Below are 24,129 nucleotides of genomic sequence, written 5' to 3'. Positions count from 1 at the left end.
TAGGTTTGAGGCTCTGATACCAAAAAGTGATTTGGTAAAATTGGCGTACTCAATTTGAGAGCCTGACTATCATTATATATAAGTGGAAAATTACAAATATGGAAAGAGAATAAAAATCAAATCGAGAATAAAAATCAAATCCCTAAACAAAAGCCTAAACATAAGCCTATAATGAAGACCCAATAAATCTGCCACAATCATCGAGTCAATCTGTAGATATGATTTCCAACAATATATAACTATTTTATATTACAACAAAATGACAAACATGCCCTTAAATAAGAAAATACACCCATACACATTCTAACACCACCTATATATGGTCTATTATATTTCTTGTAAACTTCAATCTTGTTGAAAACCAGGATCTCAAGTGTTTTGAATTTTTTTTTGGGATCAAATGAACATATGATTCTTGTGATGTGTCATTTACACTTACCCTATAATTTATTTGTAAATTTGTTATTGGCATCCGACTGCTTTTCTTGCTCCCTGTGAGTGATGAATGTTATGAAAGAATTTTTTATTTTTTAAACAGATGAGCTGATCTTGTAAATATTGGTACTAAAGTGCAGGGACTGAAGGATTTGAGTTTGTGCCCCATTCTTCTTCCTGCTGCAATAGCTTCGGAAGATACGAAATTGCTTTATTATGTCTAGGGATAATGCATTTTCATTTTGGGCACTCTAAGCAAGCTTTGGAGGTAAGCATGTGGAAAGATTGCACCCTCTACCATACCTGCTCCTCTTCACTTTTCTTTTGCTTTGCTAAGATCTCTGCCAATTTCACTGTCTATTTCTGTTCTTATTACAATGTATTTTTTATCTTGATAATTTTCAGGTTTTAACTGAAGCAGTCCAGGTTTCTCAACAGGTATGGTTTTAAATTGTGCTCTCCGTTTCTGTGATTTTTTTCCCAGTGAAATTGTATTCTTCACTTCACATTGTCATTCTTTTGTGTGTCAAACTTGTGCTTTTTACCTTTAAAGAAAGAAAGAAAGAAAAAAAAAAAAAAACTAATTCTTTTTGCTCCTTTTTGTATCATGTTGATTTTCTGCCAAATGATACGTTTAGATAGAAAAGGTCCCGCAAAGGTTTGTTATGAGCACAGACATAGCATTATAATTTATACTTATAGCCAAGAGATGCCTTGAAGTAAGCCCATCTGTTTCGAGTCAATCATCAATAAAATGGGGGCTAAATTGATCTTTCCAATGCTGTGTGTGCAAGGTGGGGAAGTGGTAACTGGCTGTCTTAAAATGTAATTGAGTCCCAAAAAAGATATAATACGACAATGCTATGAGTGACTACTGGTGGAGGAAAATTTTCATCCGTGGAGTGATGATATGCTCTCTAGATTATTGGAACGGGTTTTTGAAAAGGCTGGGTAACTTATAGATGAGGAATGGTCAGAAACAAATACATCCCTGATGCTAAAGGGGTTTATTTGTCTAATATCACTTTGGTGCTTGCAATTGAGTTGAAGGGGCTCTTTTTGCGTATCTAACATTTTGTAATGGCTGCCACAGAGAGAAGATAGAATGCGGAGAATGAGTGATAGACCCTAAGATAGGATGGCTTCTATAATTGTATATCATTACTAATATTCTACAAATACAACTCCTTACATATAATTCTCTTAATGCACCCCCTCCTGTTATAGCATATGTTTCTGTTACGTCTTAAGTTATAAAGATTTGAAAACTGAGTCTTGTTCAAGGCTTTAGTGAAGAGCTCTTTTCACTACATGACTTCATTGGAAGTTGTCATATGCTTCTTCATAACTATACATCTGACAAAATAACAGACAACCTCAATTGTCTGATATTCATAGAATACTGAAACCTGCAGTGTGTAGTATTATCACAAAACATGTTCATGGGCTTGCCACTAAAAAACACCATCTTCTTTAATAATATCTCACATGAGACGTGTCTTTTGTTGTCTTTGGGGGATATGAGGGTATAGTTTTGGTATAATTCTTGGTGCGTTCATCCTGTGTTCATAAATTCACTCCCTTGGGTGCTTTCTGACAAATGTCTACTTATCAAACATCTCACATGTTGCACGAGCCATTACCTTTCTTTGCCCCTGCATTCGACCCCACTATCCCTTTTTGCTTCTTACTCCTCCAAGTAACCAAATTTACACGAGCAGAAGGACATAAACCAGACATAAATTATCTATAAGGTTATCTGACCACATTACCATATCTTGCTTTTTACTCATCCAAGTAACCACATTATCACCCACAAAAGTTCATAACTTAGACATAAATTGCCTATTAAAGTCATCACATACCTTGACAACATCTGTATGACAAGATGGTTTGAACTTAAATCCTTACCAAGATCTTCTTTCAAAAGTGTTGTTGGCTTGTGGTTTCCCTAAATTCAACACTTCAAACATTTTCAACCAAATAAATCAGTTTTACCATGTCTGCTATGTTAAGAAAAAGCGTCACGTATTCCCTGAACTAAAGTTGTGTTTTGGTTTATATTGTTGCCTCACTTCATCAGAGGATTTGTAATTGGCATTGAAGCTGTGATAATAGATTGAAGACTGAGCTGAAAATTGTGTTTTGGTCTATATTACAGTAACCTTTCCCCCCCACCCCCACAAAAAAAAAAAAAAAAAAAAAACACACCCACCTATCCATGCAGTAGGCCTGATGTTTTGTTCTTCTTTAAATGTACAGCACAATGATGATACTTGCCTTGCATACACTTTAGCAGCCATCTGCAACTTGTTATCTGAAGTTGGTATCTCAAACACAATGGGAATTCTTGGATCGTCATATTCAAGTGCGACATGTATAGGAACTTCACTGTCCATTCAGCAACAATTATTTGTGCTATTAAAAAGGTCCTTAAAAAGAGCAGAGAGTTTGAAGTTAAAGCGGTTGGTGGCATCCAATCATCTTGCCATGGCTAAATTTGATTTAATGGTAAGAATTTGAATTAATTTATTCTTTTTGAACTTTTCTCTTTGTAAACTTCTTTGCTTCTTCCCTGGAGTCCTTAGGGTGGTGTGTGATCAGTTTTACATTTCTCCTGGTGAAGATTGGACTTGTGTTATGTTCTCTCAATTCAGCTTAGTTATAATAGCAGCATTAGTAAATCATACTACTCATTTGTCTAAATTATCATTATGTGAATATGAATTCTTCAAGCTATTGAATTTGTCATGGATATGGTAAATTTAACCTGAAACTTTGTGTCAAAGCTCAAATTTTGGGATATAATATCCATTTGAAAGTTTTAATCATATTTGACTGTTTTTATGATTTCTACTTGTTTGTGTGAATGTTCTTATGCCTATTACTTATTGTTAACAACCATCTACTCCAAAAGCTTAAGCTGTTAGAGAGGGTGTAACTTTAATATTTAAATCCTTCAACACACTCCCTCACGTGTAGCCTTCTTTTGGTCCAACATGTGTTTCAGTTTTACAGTTTTAATTATCAGGGCGACGGTGAGGTTTGAACTCGAGACCTTTGGCTCTGTTACCATGTTAACAACCATTTACTCCAAAAGCTTAAGCTGTTAGAGAGGGTGGAACTTTAATATTTAAATCCTTAAACACTTGTCATATTGGAGGGACAGTTTTCTTCAATACCAAAAATAGTATATATCTTTCTTTTTCTCCATCTTCTTTTGATTGGTTCTTAACTTAAAATTTCTTTACTTTTTCCTTGGAAAGAATCTCACACACCCATTTGCCCCTCTGGGGACTTGAATCATCACCTTCCACTTTGGGAGGTAGAGGAGTTACCACTAGGCTACAACCCTTGGTGGTTAACTTAAAAAAAGTTCACTGCAGGAGTGATTTACACGTAGGCTGTATTGAATTAACTGAAAGTGGTTTCATTTGTGAGAGATTTCATATTTCTTATGTAATATTGATCATTTTTATTTCTTTTGTAATGTTCATCCCTCATATGGTGCTGGTGAGTGTGAAGTGTGAGATTTTCTTCCTTTTATCCTCCTTAATATTGTTACTAAAGGAATTGGGATTGTTGTATGATTTGTATCACCAATTGCAGCATGTCCAGCGGCCCTTGCTATCATTTGGTCCCAAAGCTTTCATGAACCTTAAAACATGTCCAGCTAATGTTTGTAAGGTAAATATCAAATTATAGAGCTACTCTTTGAGAGCATTCTAGACAGATTTTGATACATATGACTGTTTATTGTTAACATTTTTTTCTTACTATGAATGTTGTAGGAATTGAGATTCATTTCTCATCTAATTTGTGAATTTGGCGCTGAAAGTTCATTAATGACAACTGATGGTGCTTTCAGTACTGCATGGCTTAAGAATTTGGAAAAGCCAATGGGTTCATTAGTTTTCTCTCAAGAAAATGGATCTGGAAGCAATTCTGATGCTTCACATTTCTGTGCACAACCTACATCTATCCCTGGGTCTATATTGCAACTGGTGGGTTCCTCATACTTGGTTCGTGCCACAGCGTGGGAGCTATATGGCAGGTGATCTTTGATAATGCCATGTGAATAATACTTGTTTTATGTTAAGTTGGCTTAACATTTGTGGACCTCGTGATTTATTCCTTTACAAACTTTCCTATTGATACAGTGAGTAATCTGGATATCCAAACTAGATTTAGGGGTGACGCATCTTAAGTTGTGGATGCTTGGTCAACTTAGTAAGATTAGATGCAGTGAAATTTTTCCAAAGGTCCAACTGTGAGTTATATATATATGATTTCAGTTTCCAGTGTTTGCCAACACTCATCGCTTGCCATATTGATAATAGAATTTCATTCACACCGTCCCAAAATAGTTGTCCCTCTTTCCATTTTGGGATGTTCCAAAATAAGTGTCCCCTTTAAAAAAGTCGCTGTAAAAAATTGTATATATTTTTTAAAATTATCCTCGAGTTCTGAAAACTTACATAAATTAACAATATACTCCCTCCGTCCCAAAATAGTTGGGATGTATTGGGATTCCAACTTTTTATTGAAGTGGAGTTGACAATGAGTGAAATTCCATTTTTAACCTTGTAAGGTGCTAAACAACTAAAACAAGTAAATGGAAAGGGGTAGTTTGGGAATGTGATGAAAAAAATTACATCTACTTTTGGAAAGGGACATATATTTTGAAACATCCCAAAAAGGAAAGATGGACATATATTTTGGGACGGAGGGAGTATGTCTTTAAATTAGTGGATTAGTAATGAAATTTTCAAAGCAGGCATGTATTAAAAAGTTGACAATTTTAAATTTATCGAATGGAAATATCAACAAATATATTTAAGATTTTTTTATTTACTATTTTGTTTAAATTATATTATTTTATTATTGTTCAAAGCCTCCCCCACTAGAGTAAATTTCTAGCTCCATAGCCACGACTGAGCTACAAATGTCTATTGAAATATTCTTTTAGAAACTAACTTTGTACTAGCAAGGAAGGGTGAAAGGGATAAAAACATTCTTGGCTTGTGTTTGTCTGTTTAAGCTTGTTTTTGATGTATTTAAGCGTAACACGAGTGTTTTTTTTAAAGTTCATTTATAAAGTGAAATGAACTCGATTGACACTGTTCATAATCATATGAGAGAGAGAGAGAGATTGTATCTTGTATATTCAACATAACAGACCTAATAAGCCTATGCAGGCTTATATAATGATTACAAGTCTTACTTAATAACACAAGGGCCCTATTAACTTTCTGTAATTACATAATGACCCAACACTTATATATATATAACATTCTAACACTCCCCCTCAAGCTGGAGAATATATATCAAATAATCCCAGTTTGGAACAGATTGTTCTTAACCGGTTATGATCCAATGCTTTGGTAAACATATCAGTTAATTGATCTTCAGACTTCACAAATGGAGTAGAGATGCTCCCACTTAATAGTTTTTCTCGAATGAAGTGACAATCAACTTCAATATGTTTGGTCCTCTCATTAAACACAGGATTTGATGCAATGTGAACTACTGCTTGATTATCACAGAACAATGGAGTAGGAGCTTCAACTGTCAACCCAAGTTCTTTTAGAAAATGTTGTATCCATGTCAACTCACTAGTGATATGAGCCATTGCCCTATACTCAGCTTCAGCACTAGATCGAGCTACCACCGTTTGCTTTTTACTTCGCCATGTAACAAGATTTCCTCCTACAAATGTGCAGTATTCTGTAGTAGATCTCCTATCTGAAGGAGAACCAGCCCAGTCAGCATCTGTAAAACATTCCACCCTGAGATGACCATTTGATTTATATACTAACCCTAAACCTGGAGCTTGCTTGAGATATCGGATAATCCGAAGAACAGCAATCCAATGTGGCATTCTAGGGACTCCCATGAACTGACTTACAACACTGACTGCATATGAAATGTCAGGTCGAGTGATAGTGAGATAAATTAATTTCCTAACAAGGCGACGAAATCTGCCCGGGTCATTAAATAGATCACCCTCATCAGACACAAGTTTTGTATTTGAATCCATAGGAGCATCAACCAGACGACCACCCAACATACCTGTTTCTTCTAATAAGTCCAACACATATTTCCGTTGGGATAAACTTATACCCTTCTTGGATCTAGCAACTTCAATACCCAAGAAATACCTAAGTTTACCCAAGTCTTTAGTGTGGAATCGATATTGCAGAAACAACTTCAACTTAGCAATGCTTTTAGAATCATCACTTGTGATCACAATATCATCTACATACACCACAAGAAATATAAAGCCAGCTTTAGTGCGTTGGTGAAACACCGAATGGTCGGTCTGACATCTGTTAAGACCAAATTTTAATGCCACCTCAGAGAATTTCCCAAACCAAGCCCGTGGAGATTGTTTCAATCCATATAGGGCCTTTTTAAGGCATTGATAGGACCCTTGTGTTATTAAGTAAGACTTGTAATCATTATATAAGCCTGCATAGGCTTATTAGGTCTGTTATGTTGAATATACAAGATACAATCTCTCTCCCTCTCTCATATGATTATGAACATGGTATCAGAGCACTGGAGAGATTTAGTAAGCTTACTGATAGACATTAAATTAAAGGGAGACTGCGGAACATGTAAAACGGACGAGAGAGACAATGAATCACTAAGTTGAGTCATCCCCAAACCTGAAACCTGAGTGGATGAACCATTAGCAAGAGTAACTCCTTGAGAAGAAGGTACAGAATGAAAATTAGATAGAAGAGAAGAACATCCGGTTATATGATCAGATGCTCCAGTGTCTATGATCCAAGGATTGCGAGTGGAAGACAATAGACATGTGTGTGCAGTACCTGACTGGGCAAAGGTAGCTGTGGAAGATGAATTAGATGCTTGCTTATAAGACAAAAACTGAGTATACTCATCCCGTGGAATAGGGACCGTATCTGATTCAGCCACGTTGTGAGATCCAGAAGCAACATCATTCGGAGAAGAGGAAACTTGATTTGCATAACTAGATGGTTTCTCATGAAGGTCCCAACAAAAGTTCATAGTATGATTAGAAAGACCACAATGAGTACATTTTCTTAATTCCCTGCCACGGCCACGTCCTCCTCGTGAATCACGACCACCACGTGTGGAACGTCCCCCACAACCTCCACGGTAAGCATTATGTTCACCCTTTGAAACTACCAATGCTGAACGCTCACTACTCTGTGCAACATTCAAATTTGATGTATCACTTGCTAGTGTAGCACGCTGAAGGCGAGAAAACACCTCAGCAAGAGAGGGAAGTATTGGACTGCCCATAATCTGTGCACGAAAAGGCTCATATGCCGATGATAAACCAGTAAGAAAACGGACAACATTAAAGTCCGCACGTTGTTGTTGCATACTGTGAACATCAGCAGTAATGGGTTAATACATATTCAGCTCTTCACAGACTCCCATAACTTTGGAATAATACTCTTCTATACTTTGAGTACCTTGTTCAAGATTGAAGTACTGTTACAGAGTTCATAGACACGAGTGATATTACCTGTCCCAGAATACAATTGCTGCAATCTGTCCCATATCTCCTTGGCAGTATCCAAATAAAGTAACGTTGAACTAATTTGGGGTTCAATGCTGTTTATCATCATAGAGAAGATCTACGCATCTTCCTTTTCCCATGCATCAAAAGAAACATCAGTTGCCTTGAGTTTCTCTTTAGTCAGATGAGTACCAAGACCTTTGCCTTTGAGAAAAATGGCAATAGATTTAGCTCACAGTATGTAATTCTTCCCATTGAGTTTAACTGAAGTCATGGGAGAATGAAGACTGTTTGTGGGAGAAAGCAAATTTGAATTGGATGCCATGTTGAATCCAGCAAAACAGAGAAGAAAGAAAAAAAATAGCAGAATCTGTATTCTGGTCAGACCTGGAAAACGGGCCGGACTTGAAAACGGGCCGGATCTGGTCAAACGGGCTGGATCTGGTCAAACGGACCGGATCTGGTCAACTAGGCCGGATCTGAGCTATCCCAGGTTTAGTAAACCAGGGTTGGAATAGCTATATCCGTGTAGCCGAACATGGGTCTTCTTCTTCACACCTTCACAGACGCCGGTGAACAACGCAGCGGAGACGACGGCAACCCACTCACAATCAACGGTCGAATCAATAAGCAGCGATCGCAAACTGAGACTGTAGATGTCGTCGAATCAAAAGGATGATCCTCACCTTTGCAAATCGAGATTATCGATGTCGGCAGGATCGCTGAAGAACAAAGAGGAGCTGCTGGTGACGACGAACAAGGCAAATACAATGATGACCAAGCTGACGACGACGGTGAACAAGCTGAAGACGACGACCGAGGTTGTAGATCTGACGACGACGGTGAACGATCTTCAAATCTGACGACGACGGTGAACGATCTTCAAATCTGACGACGAACAAGGAACTTCCAAGACCACCAACACCACAATCGCAATGCCGATCTCATACAATAACAACCCAATTACAGACTCTCACGCCCATGATCGCAGCGCTCTGATACCATGTTCATAATCATATGAGAGAGAGAGAGAGATTGTATCTTGTATATTCAACATAACAGACCTAATAAGCCTATGCAGGCTTATATAATGATTATAAGTCTTACTTAATAACACAAGGGCCCTGTCAACTTTCTGTAATTACATAATGACCCAACACTTATATATATATAACATTCTAACAGACACCACGGTTGACTTTGTTCGGCAACATTGCTATTTGAGAAATTGAAGATAAAGTACTGAGAAATTTTACTATTGAATTGGTAGTCTTGATGGTTTGGAGTGTTGAATTCTTAGAACAAAAAATTCTAGGTTAAATTAGTAATTTTTGAATTAGTTTATAAAATCATCTTTCACTAACTGCATTCAACATTTAGTGATAATCTGAGTCTCTCTAGTTTAAAATTGAGACCCTTTTTTGAGTGATTTTTTTTTTTTTTTTTTGATAAGTAAAAATCGATTAGAAGAGCACTCAAAAGGGGAACGCGTCCCTAATACAAAAAGCGAAAATTGAACCTAAGGACCAATAGAGTCCAAAAGATCAACTAAGTCATCTGTCGAGGAGCAAGCGCTTCCTCTCACATAACAGAAAATAGAACGAAGAATATGAATTTTCAAATTCGCCAAAGATGATTCCTTTCCTTCAAAATTTCTACTATTCCTCTCTCTCCATATACACCACCAAACACAGTGTGGAACTATCCTCCAATAGTCACAAGCGTGACCTTTCACTGGGCATCTTCTCCACACGTTAATCAGTTCTATGGAGGACTGAGGCATTATCTAATGAACACCAAAAAAGCCGAAGATGAGATTCCAACAATCGTACGCCATAGGACAGTGCATAAGAATGTGATCTATAGACTCATCGTCTGTTTGACATAGACAACACCAATTAACAATAGTGTTACCTCTCTTTCTCAAATTATCCAACGTCAAAATCTTGCCCCAGGCGGCAGTCCAAACAAAGAATGCGACTCTAAGTGGAGCCTTAGAACACCAAATAGTCTTCCATGGGAAATCATGACCAACGAAATTGGAAAGATATAAGAACATGGACCGAACACCAATTCTACCATGGGTGGAAGGGACCCACAAATGTCATCACTACCTCTACTAACATCCTTCTGCTGATACAACAAATCCAAAAAAACACATGCCTCTTCCATCTCCCAATCCTGAAAAGAACGCCTAAAACGCACATCCCACGTAACCACACTGCTACCAAGCCGATAACAGTCAGCTACGTAAGCATGCTTATTTTCGGCAATACTATAAAGTCTAGGAAAGGAATAAGACAACAACTGATTTCCACACCATAAATCCTCCCCAAAGCGGACATGCCTACCATCACGAACCTTGAATCTGTGTGAGGAAAAGACATCCCAACCCTTCGAATGAATTTCCACACGCCGCCTCCCGCAATAGAGACTGGACGGGAGGACTAGCCACCGCTCTCCTCCCCAAAACGAAATGAGACAACCCTTCTCCACTAGCGATGTCATTCCCTACCGAATCTCCATAACCACTTTCCCAATAGAGCTCTATTAAAAGGAACCAACTTTCGGATGCCTAAACCGCCTAACTTCAAGGGCTTGCAAATTTGCTCCCAGTTAACAAGATGATACTTGAACTCCTAATTGATAAATGGCTGAAAACAGTTGTATTTCTTTCATATATCTCAAGGATATTTATACAGAATACATAGACTTATTCAAGGTAAGTCAACTATACAATTAATTTGACAGCTAATACATTAACAGCTAATAGATAGATAACATCAGCTAATTGATAACAACAGCTAATAGATAACAGCTGTACACGCTAACTCTCCCCCTCAAGTTGGTGTATAGATATCGCACATGCCCAACTTGGATAGTGATGTATGAAACGAGCCACTAGTAACACCATGAGTCATCATATCAGCCAGCTGGTTCACACTTTAAATGTAAGGAACCTCTATCACACCAGAATCCAGGTTATCCTTGATGTAGTTTCGGTCAAGTTCAATATGCTTAGTTCAATAGTGTTGCACTGGATTATTAGCAATATCAATAAATGCCGTATTATCACAAAAAATCAATATAGGTTTCTTTGGACCAAACCCAAGCTCACTTGAGAGAATCTTCAACCATGTAAGCTCCGTAATTGCATGATGAAGAGCACGGTATTCAGCTTCTGCACTAGACAACGATGCCACATTCTGTTTCTAACTCCTCTAGGTCACCAAATTGCCTCCAACGAATGACACATACCCTGAAGTAGACTTCTTATCCAACTTGGCTCCCGCAAAATCAAAATCTGTATAACCCACAATGTCTAGGTGTCCATGCTTGGAGAGCATAATACCTTTACTTGGAGAGGACTTTAGATAAGCCAAAATACGATTCACTGCATTCATGTGTCGGTCACTCGGATTGTGCATGAATTGACTCACAACACTAACTGCATACGACAAGTCAGGCCTAGTGTGAGTCAGATAGATCAACTTCCCCACTAGTCTCTGATATCTATCCTTGTTTGTCGGAATATAATCAGGATAGATAGCTAAGCCATGATTTACTTCAATAGGAGTGCCTATAGGAACACACACAGAGTTACTAGTTTTAGCCAAGAGATCTAATGTATGCTTTCGTTGAGAGAGAAAAAGTCCCTGCTTGGACTGAGACACTTCAATGCCCAGAAAGTATTTCAGAACCCCCAAGTCCTTCATTTCAAATTCCTTGGCCAAATAGCTCTAAAGCTTCTCTATCTCATTGGTGTTGTTACCTATAACAATCATGTCATCCACATAAACGATAAGCAAAGTAATATCATCACCATTGCTCTTATAGAAGAGAGTGTGATCTGCCAAAGCTTGCTTAAAACCATACTTCTTCATTGAGTAGCTCAACCTGCCAAACCATGCTCTTGGTGATTGTTTCAACCCGTATAAAGCCTTCTTTAGCTTGCATACCTTACCTCCTTCAGGTGTAAACCCCGGGGGAGGATCCATATACACCTCCTCTATCAAATCACCATGAAGGAAGGCATTCTTCACATCAAAGTGTTGTAATGGCCAGTCCAAATTAACTGCGAGAGAGAGTATAACTCGAACAGTGTTCATCTTGGCCACAGGAGCGAAGGTCTCTTGATAATCAATCCCATAAGTCTGAGTTTATCCCTTGGCAACTAGTCTAGCCTTGTACCTCTCAACTGTCCCATCTGACTTACACTTCACTATAAACACCCACCTACATCCCACTGTCTTCTTTTCCTGAGGCAATTCGACCAACTCCCAAGTAGAGTTTTTCTGGAGAGCCTTTATTTCTTTCTACCATAGCAGCCTTCCACTTAGGATCTCCAAGCGCATCCTGAAAATGACTAGGAACAGACACAGAAGACAACTGAAGGGCAAAAGCTAGGTGAGTCTTAGACAGACGATGATAGGAAACAAAATCAGAGATAGGATAGACAACATTAGAAGAAAATTTGGAGAAACCCAACCTATCAGGTTCTTTACGATCACGAAAAAGATACCTCCTACCCTGATCACCAACCTGTGGATTCAAGGCAGCAGTCTCCACAGAAGTTACAAGGTTAGAATTAATATCTGAAGTTGAAGTTAAAGGAGAAGAAACATGTACCTCAGAGTTAATCCTAGAAGATTCATCCGATGGCATGGTAATATCATCAAGAGGGGTACTAGAGTTAGAAGGAGTCGGCATGACAGTGGCATCCTTGTACCTTCTCACATATACTTCTTTGAACTAGTGGGCTGGTCTTTCACCTATTTTTTCATCGAACTCAGTCTCCACATGATCAAGAGTATCTAAAGGTTCTCCTTTTTTCATAACAGCTGAATCCTCCTCCTTACCTGAAATCCACAACCTCTTTTTTTCCAGCTATAACTGTTCCTCTTCCTTACTACTAATCTCCCCCAGATGAATCCTCCTCCTTACCTAGACACATAGTATTTACTTGTAGGAGGATGAAAACATTTATAGCCCTTTTGTGAACTAGAGTAACCAAGGAAGACACACTTAAGAGCACGAGGGTCAAGCTTATCCCTATGAAGAGAATGTATATGAACATAACACACACAACCAAAAACCTTAAGACAAAGATTAAGTGTAGAAGGAATAGAGTGAAATCGGGATAGCATTCTCAATGGAGTTTGATATTTAATTATACGAGAAGGCATTCGGTTGATAAGAAAAACAGCAGTCATGACAGCCTCGGCCCAGAAATGCTTAGGAACATTCATAGTAAAGCATAAGGTACGAGCCACCTCTAAGAGATGACGATTCTTACGCTCTGCTATGCCGTTTTGTTGTGGCGTGTAGGCGCACGTTGTCTGGGGAGGATGCTATGTTGTTTGAAGAAATCAGTAAGAGACTGATTCACATACTCACCACCGTTGTCAGAATGGAAAACCTGAACCTGAGTATGAAATTGGGTGACAATCATTTCGTAAAACTGAGGAATAACATGTATAACATCACTCTTAGATTTTAGCAAATAAACCCAACTCACTCTAGTACATTCATCAATAAAAGATACAAAGTATTTATGGCCCGAAGCAGAAGGAGTAGAAAAAGGACCCCACACATCTGTGTAAACACATGAAAAAGGAATAGGACTTTTATTGAAACTCACTTCAAAAGGAACATGATGGTTTTTAGCATAAATGCATTGTTCACACCCTAAACTAGAAGCAGAAATATTGCAAATAACTTAGGAAATAAACGTTCTAAATAAGAGAAAGATGGATGGCCCAAACGACAATGCCATAAAAATATCTTCTCTCTGTCAGACTCTCTCTTTACTTGAAAACCACGGCTAGGTTCAGATTTTAACTCCCTTACCCCCTTCTCTGAGTAGTAAAGACCTCCTCTCTCCTTACCAATGCCAATCGTCATCTTCGTAAGATTGTCCTGAAACACACAATGGGTAGAATGAAAAGTTACAGAAAATTAAGATTTTTGGTAATTTTGCTAATGGAAAGAAGGCTGTTAGAGAGATTAGGTGCAAGTAAAACTGAAGACATGGAGAATGTAGGAGAAAGTGAGACTTTCCCAGCCCCTGTAATTGGCATAGGAGTCCCGTTAGCAACCTGAACAGACTTAACGGGTGAAGGTATTAGAGAGTCAAGTATGGAAGAGTTACTAGTCATATGATCAGTGGCCCTTGAATCAATAACTCAAGTGTTAGAAGCAGTAGAAATAAAAGCCAAACCAGAATTACCTCCTTGAGAAGACACTCGAGATACATGAGAAGCAGAAGATGGAGAAGTCTCGATGATAGCAACCTGAGCAAATTTCTTGTTCTTCTTCTCAGCTTGCTTAAGCTTGAACCACTCCGGATAACCATGTTTCTTCCAGCAAACATCAACCGTATGTCTCGTACTATTGCAGTGAGTGCAGAGACGAGAAGTAGAGTCGGTAGAAAGAGGAGCTGGTCAGGAACTCTTTTGGATAGCAAGAGCCGAGGCCTCGGAGTGATTCTTTATTGCCATGGTGACCTGTCTCTGTGCTTCACGACGAACTAGAGAATATGCTTCTTCGAGGCTTGGTAAAGGTGAGGTAGCTAGAACACGACTACTAACTTGATCCAAACTGTGATCCAAACCTGCAAGAAACATATAGACCCGAGCCTCAGAAATATGCTTCCTCTGTTTCTCAATATCAGTTGCACACGTCATATCATTTGGTCTTCGATAATCAAGTTCCTTGAAGATTGAGTTCAGCTTATTGTAGTACTCTACAAGAGGCCGACCATCCTGACGCAATTGAAAGGACTTCTTCATCAGTTCATAAACCTAAGAAGAATCAGAGACATCAACATAGCTTCTCTTTACCGCATCCCAAACCTCCCTGGCTGTTCCACACTGCATAAAGTGGGACATCAGATTAACCGTCATGGAATTGATAAGCCAAGACTTGACTAGGGCATCTTCAGCCTCCCATTCATCATAGCTTGGATCATCCTCTACAGGTGCAGCCTTTCTCGATGTGATATACCCCTTTTTCTGACTACCAGCAATATGCATGTCCAAAATCTGAGACCAAACACGATAATTAGCAGCATCCAATTTAATAGGAATGGGAGAAGAAGTTTCGTGAATAGTCATCGTGGAGGACTTCTTGTTGTCAGATGAATTTTCGGTTAGAGAGGAAGAATCAGTGGCTGTTTTGGCTGCCATGGATCGTGGCTAAGAGGTATTGAAGACAAGCAGCAACAGCACAAAGAAGATAGCTGACGGCTGTTGCAGGTCTTTAGAAGTAAGGTTAAAATAGAAAAGAAAAGAAAAGAAAGCAGTGGAAATTCCTTTCTTTTTGCTCTGATACCAAATTGATAAATGGCTGAAAAAAGGTGTATTTCTTTCATATATCTCAAGGATATTTATACAGAATACACAGACCTATTCAAGGTAAGTCAACTATACAATTAATTTGACAGCTAATACATTAACAGCTAATAGATAACATCAGCTAATAGATAACAGCTAATAGATAACAACAGCTAATAGATAACAGTTGTACACGCTAACTCTCCTCTCCCCTTCCAACCCCATAGAAAGTCCCTTTGAATTTTTTCAATCCTTTCAGTGACAGAGCATGGGATTTGAAACAAAGATAAAAAGTAAGTGGGAAGGGACGAGAGAGTACTCCTAATAAAAGTGACCTTCCCCCCCTTCGACAAATATTGTTTCTTCCATCCTGCCAACCTCTTCTCATACCTATTAATCACTGGATCCCAGCTCCCCACCCTCCTAGAGGAAACCCCCAAAGGCAATCCCAAATAAGGAAGAGGAAAAGCACCCACCCCACACCCAAGAACTACAGCTAAGGAGGAAATATCTGGAACATCCCCCACCAGGACAAGCATACTCTTTCCAACATTAATCTTTAGCCCAGAAACCGCTTGGAAACAAACAAGAATGCACCTCAAATATCTGAGTTGGGAAACATCGGCATCACAAAATACCAAAGTATCATCCGCAAACAACAGATAACAGATGGATTATCAAATGCTCTAATGGAGAAAACACTAAAAACTTATTGGTTTAAGAACTTAATTGAATCTCAAATAACGCCATAGTTGCTTCAAAAACGAGGTAAAGTCAATTTTGTATAATAGGGTAAACCTGTAAATATATGAACATGCAATGGCCTTTTTTGACTTTGAGCTTTTCCTGAGAAGTGATGGAGACAGTCTTCTGGTTCATCATATGGCCGGTTTATTTGGAACCTAGTACAAATTCTTCAATTGAATTTTTAATACTACAAATAAGTCATGTTGCTCAGAAACTGACTCATAGCTGGTGGTTCTAACCTATAAGTGCTCAACAAGTCGTCAATACCATGGGTTATTTGATAAAAAATGTCTACTGGTGCCATGGCAGCACATTGCCTTTATCTCCAGCCAACAAACCATTCCCAACTGATCCAATCAGCTTGACGACATTCTTGAGCTAAGTTCAATCAACAACTCTGGAAGTTTAGCTGAGCTCCAGGATACTTGATTGAGGCAAGCTTAATCATCTTCAACATCGAATTAGCTCTGCTCTTTTACCTCCTTATTTACGAGATACTTCTATGCCTATTTCATTGCTAGTAGCTCTTTAATGTGTTCCAGAGTTCTCTAGTTGTACTTCTAATGCTACATGACATATTTGCTTGATTGTCTTAAAATGCTTATTCAGTTTTGTCTCTCTGGTTTAATTGACATTTTCTACTTCATTTTCCCTTTCTTCAGTGCCCCTCTTGCTCGAGTAAATGCACTGGTTTATGCAACTTGCTTTGCTGACTCGTCTAGGTAATTGTGAGCTAAAATATCACGACTTTTACTTATTCTGCTGCTTAACCATGATATTTATTTTCCTCTATTGTACGACTCATCATGTATGCAACTTATTTAACCTGGAATTGGCTTTTTTTTTTTTTTTTTTTCTTGTCTTATACAGTTCTGCAGACATTGCATTGGCATATGCCAAGCTTATCCAACATTTAGCAGTTTTTAAAGGATACAAAGGTCAGGTTAAATGCTTGAATATAAAGTATCTTGTCTCTCTCTGTTAGAGCACTGTATTTTTCCTGCATTTTTTTATACATGTGTTTGTCACCTGGAGTTTTTATAAAAAGTAATTGCTTAAACCATCTCAGAGTTCTCTAGCTGCTGTTGGGTTCTAATAATTAAATTCTCAATTTCATGAAGCATCACCGTCATCATGACCCTCTTGCTCTTTGTCTATTAAGATATTCTCTATTAATATCAAATTATAGGCAGTTCTAATGGATTGATAGGAGCAAAGTGTTTTTTGCTGCTTTATTTTCATTGAATTCACAATTGAGATGGTTTTTGTACAAGTTTTAGATTTTATATTCATGGCTCAAAATGGGCCAAGCACACTCTTCAGTAGCTACAACCAAAAGCTATACAATTTTAATAGTTTCATGTTGTTCTTTTTCATATTTAATGAAATCATTTAATGACATTGGATAAGTGAAATTGCTTATTTACAGATAGGCCCTTCATTTGAAAAAGAGCTGAAGAAAAAAAAAATTTATACCGTGCTTTTGTTTGAGAATCTACTAAGGAACTAGAATCCTTGAGTTCATTCCTACCCTAACTATGAATATGGATTTAAGATATTATGTTCTGATTTATGATTATTAAGACTAAAGGATCTATTTGGGGAAAAAAAAAAATTAATAATAAAAAATTGAAGGATCTGGCAGGTCAGAAGTCAGAACATGTGAAAATGTATGGTTACTTCTCTAAGTGGTGTACTTGCATTGTCTGCACATCGGATATCGAAACTCCTCGAATACGCATGGATACGTGTGCGATAATTTAAAACGTATCCATAATTTTAATATATTTGTATTTTTATTTCTTAAACGTATCTGATACTTCAATCACGTGTCTGATACCTCTCAGATATTGTGGAACACATATTTAACAAGTTTTGAACTTTAAAATGTAACTTTTGAATGAATAATATTGAAGTATAGTTGTTAAGAGAAGTTCAAAATTTATTTGGAAATGTAGATTGTATAAAATCAATATCTACACATATTTATATATGGATAAATTTGAATAATGATTGTTTATGTTGTGCTACAATGTTGTTATGATAAACAAGATGAGACTTTGAAGTTATATTACACGGATAAATTTTGGGCTAATTGTATCATATTTTTTAAGAATTTGTTGTATGAGTATCATGTTGTATCCGTGTCCATGCTTCATAGTTGAGTGGCCTCTCGAATTTTGTCTAAAAGATACACCGGAGGTCATTAAGTCAAAACTAGGGATTTGGGCATGACACAAATCACATTTTTTAATATAAAATTATTGAGTTTCTGTTTGTCACGGGTTGATTTGTCACTATTTAATGTTGGACTATTTTAGGAAGCATGGACCTTTACAATTTCTATGAGTTTCTGTTTTTTCTTTAATTGTAAACCATTCCATTTGTTGTGATTTTGGGAGTTAATATGAAGTACTTATTAATTGACAAAAAAGTTGAGATCATCTTGCCAACTTTTCACATAGGTTTCTTCTACTCTATTCTCATTCCTTCTATGAAACATATACTTCTGTTCTACCGCGAAAATCTCTCCAACAGCAACCAGTACATTTTGCGCTTCAGATAAGTGGTTATAGACAACATTATTTGTAGTTGTTAAGAAGTGCTGCATCAGGATATCAAACAGCATAAAATTTGTTGTGAATTGATTATAGAAGATTAACATAAAAGAGAAGAATTTAAGAGCCAAGAAGAGGGGAATAAGAGAACATGTAGAGAATGCTTGGGGAGTAATAAATACTGAAAGAAAACTTGGAAATGAAAGAACATGGGAGAAAAATACAGTATCTTTATGGTTCTGACTTGAAGGCCTACATCCATGGGGGGGGGAGCCAATATTCATGATTTCCTTAATACAGTACAGTGCTGACTATTATACTTATACTGTTATACACACATCTAATTCTATAGATATAGGATAAGACTTGCCATCTGTCCTTATCTTCCTTACAATAAACTATTGAGATATGATTGATTAGGTAGTCCTCATCCACAATAGATCTAAAAGTCCTTCTCAAGATGAGCATGAATTGCATGGAGGTGCTCATTTATCATTTTTATTTTGTCTCCACCCCCAAAATGAAGGAAATTTATATTCCCTCTGTCCCAAAAATTCATGAATTTAAAAAGGTTGTATATTACCCAAAATATCCTTAACTTTGGAAAGCTTCTCCAACTAACAATGGCATGTTGGAAATTTCAAAATAGAAAATGCATGTCAAGGAATTGGAATCCCAAAAGACACAAGAGTTTTGGGACGGAGGTAGTAACATTTAACTAGCAGAAGGGCATTTATGGAAAATGTCCTAATGAAATGGTCTTATACCATTGTATATATTGAAAAAAATAAAAACATTCAAAATGAACAAGAAGATAAAACTAGGTTAGAGAGGGAACTGGTATTTGTTATTTCCTCAACTCAATTCAATAGGTGCATCTAAACCTATAAAGGTTTTGGATAATGCGTTGATATTCACCCTTGTATACATATCTTATCACACTAGTTATAAAACTGAAAGAGAAATGCCTTTGTTAAGATGAAGTTTAGGGATAGGACAAATTGTGTGAATTTCCTCTGACATCCCCTGTATTTCTCTAACAGAGGGATTAGATTTGCCTCATTCATTTATAAATTGATAATATGATATAGGTGGTAGAATTGGAATTGGTTGGACAAAGTGGAGGAATGCTGGTGGGGTATTATGTGATAAATGAATGCCAAATAAATTAAATGGGAAAGTATATAGAACAGTCACAAGACTGGCTATTTTATATGGAGCAGAATGTTGGGCGATTTTAACTACCATCTACTCTAAAAGCTTAAGTTGTTAGAGAGGGTGTAACTTAAATATATAAATCCTTCAACATGCCCCCTCACGTGTGGCCTTCTTTTGGTCCAACACGTGTTTTTCAATTTTTTATTAGTGTGACGGTGAGGTTTGAACTCGAGACTTTTGGCTCTGATACCATGTTAACTACCATCTACTCTAAAAGCTTAAGCTGTTAGAGAGGGTGTAACTTAAATATATAAATCCTTCAACAGGCGATAAAAAAGAAATATGAACAATGCATACATTTAGGGGAAATGTGGATGTTAAGATGAATGTTAGGAGCATAGTTGTTAAAGGCTCAAGGCGCATAAAAGCGCAAATGCCTCCTGGAGCCTGAGGCGCAAGGCGCAAGGCGAGGCGCGCGCCCGACTGAAGCAAGGCGCACGTTGGAAAAAAAAAAAAACAAAACCCACCCAATAAAGTATTAAAGATGCAAATCATGCAATAGTATATAGAAAGATGTAAAAGTCAACTAAATGAATTACTTAAGTTAAATATTCAACATAAAGATGCCAAAACCAAGTAAATCAAGTACTTGAGTTCAAAACAGTGAATAATTAAACATATTAACATAAAGATGCAAAAGTCAACTAAGGAGAAGTATAAGATAAAACTAAAACAAACATAAACATCATTCTTCCTAAGAAGACAACACCAATGAATCTAAATATCATCCTCGTCATCAATAAGCATAACATCATTTTGATCGTCACTAAATGATTCATAATTCTCAGGATCCTCTTCTATCTCATCTGAATCATCCTCATCCTCATCCACAAGTCGAACTGAAGAACTTCCTGCTCCCTTTGTTGGTAACCGTGAACTAGAACTAGATTTTGATCTAGTAGACCGTTGCGGCCTGCTTGCCTCTCCAATACCAGCAAAATTAGCAACATCACCCCATGTCAAGGAATCATCTTCATAGACTAGATCATGTTCTGCATCAGAATCATCCATCCTCCCCGTCAACCACTCGTTGCTCTCATCAATGTCATCGAGTAAAATGGGATCAAGAGTGTCACGCATATTATATCGACGCCTCAATGCTCTATTATATTTGATGAACACTAAATCATTCAACGTTGTTTGAGCGAGCCTATTTCTTTTCTTGTTATGAAGCTGCAATAAATTCAACTTTAACTAGTAAGTATAAAAAATTAAAATTTTAATTTTCAACAATTAAATTACAAACCTAGTTAGTAAATACTAAATAGTATATACTTACATGCTCAAACACGCTCCAATTTCGTTCACAACCAGAAGAGCTGCAAGTAAGGCTTAAAACCTTTATAGCAAACTTTTGGAGAAGTTTTGTTGACTTGCCATAAGCTTCCCACCAATTAGCTATTAAAAAAAAATTAATAATGATGTTTAGCAACTTTAGCTTCATCTTTCTATCGACTCTATTGTCAAAATAATTTTAACACTTAGCTATACTAACTTAATATACTTTACCACTTTACCTGGTCCTCGTGTACTTCTCTGTCTAATAGCAAAGGGATTACCAAAGAGGCCCTCAGCTTTAGAATATAAGGACAGCTCCTCAGTAATTTTGTCTTGGTCTTTGACATCCAGGACTAACCTTGCAATGCATGCATACAAACCCTTTGCAATCTCTTCATCTTCTTCAATTTTCGAATTTGAATAAAAGTATTCTGGGTTCAAATAATAACCTGCTGCATGCAAAGGGCAATGAAGTTGAACATTCCACCTCTTATCAATTATTTCAAAAATATCTGAGTATTTATCTTCTACTCCCCCAAATGATTTTGCAATGGCTTCTTTAGCCCTATCCATAGCCGCATAAATGTATACCATGGGAGGCTTTCTCTCGCCATCAACTAATCTCAAAACCGGAATAAGAGGACCGGAAACCTTGAGGCTAAAGACAATGTTGTTCCAAAAGGAAGGCATCAAAACATAAGAAGCAACTCTTTTACCGGCTTCCTCTTTCGCCCATTTACTACGATTCCATTCTTCTGAAGTAAACATCTTTCTCAAGTTATTCTTTTGCTTGTGAATACTTGATAATGTGATGAAACATGTAGCAAATCGAGTCTTAGCAGGCCTAAGCAACTCCTTTTTGTGAGTAAAGTTCCTCATAATGTTCAACAACTTTGGTCGCATATAAATATAACTATTCAACTCCACTGCCCTTTGCATTGTTCTAGAGATGGACGGTATTTTCCCAATGTCTTCCAACATCAAGTCTAAGCAATGAGCAGCACTTGGGGTCCAATACAAATGTGGGTGTTCTTTCTCTAACATCCTCCCTATTTGAAACCAAACGGAAAAAAGAAAAAATGATATAAAGAGAATGAGTAAATCAAAGTTGATTTAAATTATATATTTGTAAAGAATGTAAACTCTAAAAGTTATAAACATTGAACATTCTTACCGGCATACTTATTGCTTGACTCACTATCTGTGACGACTTGGATGACATTTGCTACTCCAATGCGGTTCACAAATTTATTAAGTAAGTCAAACATCTTGTCACCATCCACAAATTTATTAAGCAAGTCAAACATCTTGTCACCATCCTTTGAAAAAGAAGAAGTATCTATCGACTCAATAAACATGGTTCCCCTTGGACTATTTACTAGGAAATTAAGCAATGTTCTCCCTCTCTTGTCTGTCCATCCATCTGCCATTAATGAGCATCCAAATTTTGACCACTCCTCCCTATGGTCATTCATCAAAGCATTGGTATTATCCAATTCCTTCCTAAGCAAAGGAACTCTCACCTCATGATAACTAGGTGGTTTCATGCCAGGACCATATTGTCCAATTGCTTCAACAACCTCGGCAAAGCTATCATACTTAACAGCATTGAATGCAATTCCTGCATCATACATCCACCTTGCAAAAGCAGCACACGCTCTTCCTCTCAACTCTTTCTTGCATGCATCATTAATGGCTGTTTGTTTTCCCCCTTCCTTTCTTTTTTGTACCACAATTTCCGGTCTGGGAGTGAAATATAAATCAATCGGTCCCTTTTGCTTTTGCATCTTTGAGGAATTGACACTAGCACTGCCTGCACTAGCTACCCTTTTTCCCCGATTGCTAACTTCCATGACATCATCCTCATCCTCTCCATCAATGAAATTAATCTCATCACTAGGTAACAAATTCATTTGTTCTTTTTCTTCCTTTTTCTTACTCATGTACTCTTTGATTTCTTCTCTAACACTAGATGGGCATCTTGTGCATGCACTCACATTTCTATATCCTCCAGCTAAGTGTTGCTTAGCCCGATAAATACCTCCTTTTGTAACTTTTGCACAGAAGTTACAAGTGACGGCATTTGTATCTTTCGGATTCTCCAAATGTGAGTAATTCCATGCCGGATCCTTTCTTGAACCTTCACTAGGCATCTTTTAAAGTTCAAACTACAATCAAGTTCAATAGAAATTATGTAAGCTGCAAATCAATCTAATTTTCTATAACTATAAGCACCATGATTCATTCTATAACTATAACAACTAAACATACTTTCAATAATAGAACCTAATTATATTATATGAAAATAATATAACAGTAAACAGTTGCTATTTACAATTTGCGATTGTCTTTTATAATTTAGACTTTAGAGTACACTTCACTAATTATTTCATTTTAACATGTTAGAATGATTCAATGGAACAAATACATGCATACAATTTGGCTGCAATTGTGATTAAGCAAAGTAACTGCAGAATGTGTTGGCTCAAATTGGGAAATAGATCCGTCACAGACTCACAGTCACTCTCTACGTGGAGAGAGCTGATAGATCGGTTTGGAGCTAATTTTTATGGATTCAGTATTTCAGTGTTAAGTAACTTAAGTTTGATGTTAATAAATTTGACTTCAATTTGGTGTTAGTTGTTAACTGGACAACTTCTTCTCTCTATCAGTCTATCTCTCTGTATTTGGTATTTTGGTGTTATGTAAATTCTGTATAGATTAGAAGCTTTGTATTCCTCTGCAAATGTTACAAGAAAATCAATTAAATACCTTCTGATTTCAATAAATTTTTTTTTTTTGGGTATCCGTAACCAAGAAAAAGAATTACATTCTATCTGTCACATACAGGCTACAACAATCCAAAAAAAAATAAAAAATAAAATAGCAAGTTTAGCAACTGTTATTTTAAGATTAAAATAGCAACATAATAAATTTGTCACAGTCCAGAGTCTCCACTCTCCTCTCCCCGGCCCCTTCATCAATTCCATCCATATATAACAATTTCTTTTCATAAAAAAAAAAAAAAAAAAAACATGTGATC

The 24,129-nt window shown here is 37.1% G+C and overlaps 2 protein-coding genes across 5 annotated transcripts in view; one reads left to right on the top strand and one right to left on the bottom strand.

Annotated features, from left to right (window-relative positions):
- Nucleotides 1-24,129, top strand: part of LOC132303133 (anaphase-promoting complex subunit 5) — an 83,245-nt gene that overhangs the window by 33,282 nt on the left and 25,834 nt on the right. For all 4 annotated transcript variants that reach the window (XM_059800253.1, XM_059800250.1, XM_059800252.1 and 1 more), the window contains exons 9-15: nt 571-703; nt 841-873; nt 2,698-2,946; nt 4,045-4,122; nt 4,227-4,489; nt 16,695-16,754; nt 16,903-16,970. In XM_059800253.1, the coding sequence (XP_059656236.1) occupies nt 571-703; nt 841-873; nt 2,698-2,946; nt 4,045-4,122; nt 4,227-4,489; nt 16,695-16,754; nt 16,903-16,970 (884 nt within the window). The remainder of the gene's footprint in view (nt 1-570; nt 704-840; nt 874-2,697; nt 2,947-4,044; nt 4,123-4,226; nt 4,490-16,694; nt 16,755-16,902; nt 16,971-24,129) is intronic.
- LOC132303135 (uncharacterized) lies at nt 20,340-22,084 on the bottom strand. Its single transcript, XM_059800254.1, has 3 exons — nt 21,326-22,084; nt 21,088-21,206; nt 20,340-20,981 (listed from the first exon to the last, which is right to left on the bottom strand). Exons 1-3 carry the CDS (start codon nt 22,065-22,067, stop codon nt 20,526-20,528), a joined length of 1,317 nt encoding a protein of 438 aa, XP_059656237.1. The 5' UTR covers nt 22,068-22,084; the 3' UTR covers nt 20,340-20,525.

This window comes from Cornus florida, unplaced genomic scaffold, assembly GCF_030987335.1.
Source record: "Cornus florida cultivar Cherokee Brave unplaced genomic scaffold, ASM3098733v1 CherokeeBrave_3.0.0_Hap2_Chr04, whole genome shotgun sequence".
Lineage (NCBI taxonomy): Eukaryota > Viridiplantae > Streptophyta > Magnoliopsida > Cornales > Cornaceae > Cornus > Cornus florida.
This window is presented reverse-complemented; position numbering and strand designations above follow the sequence as displayed.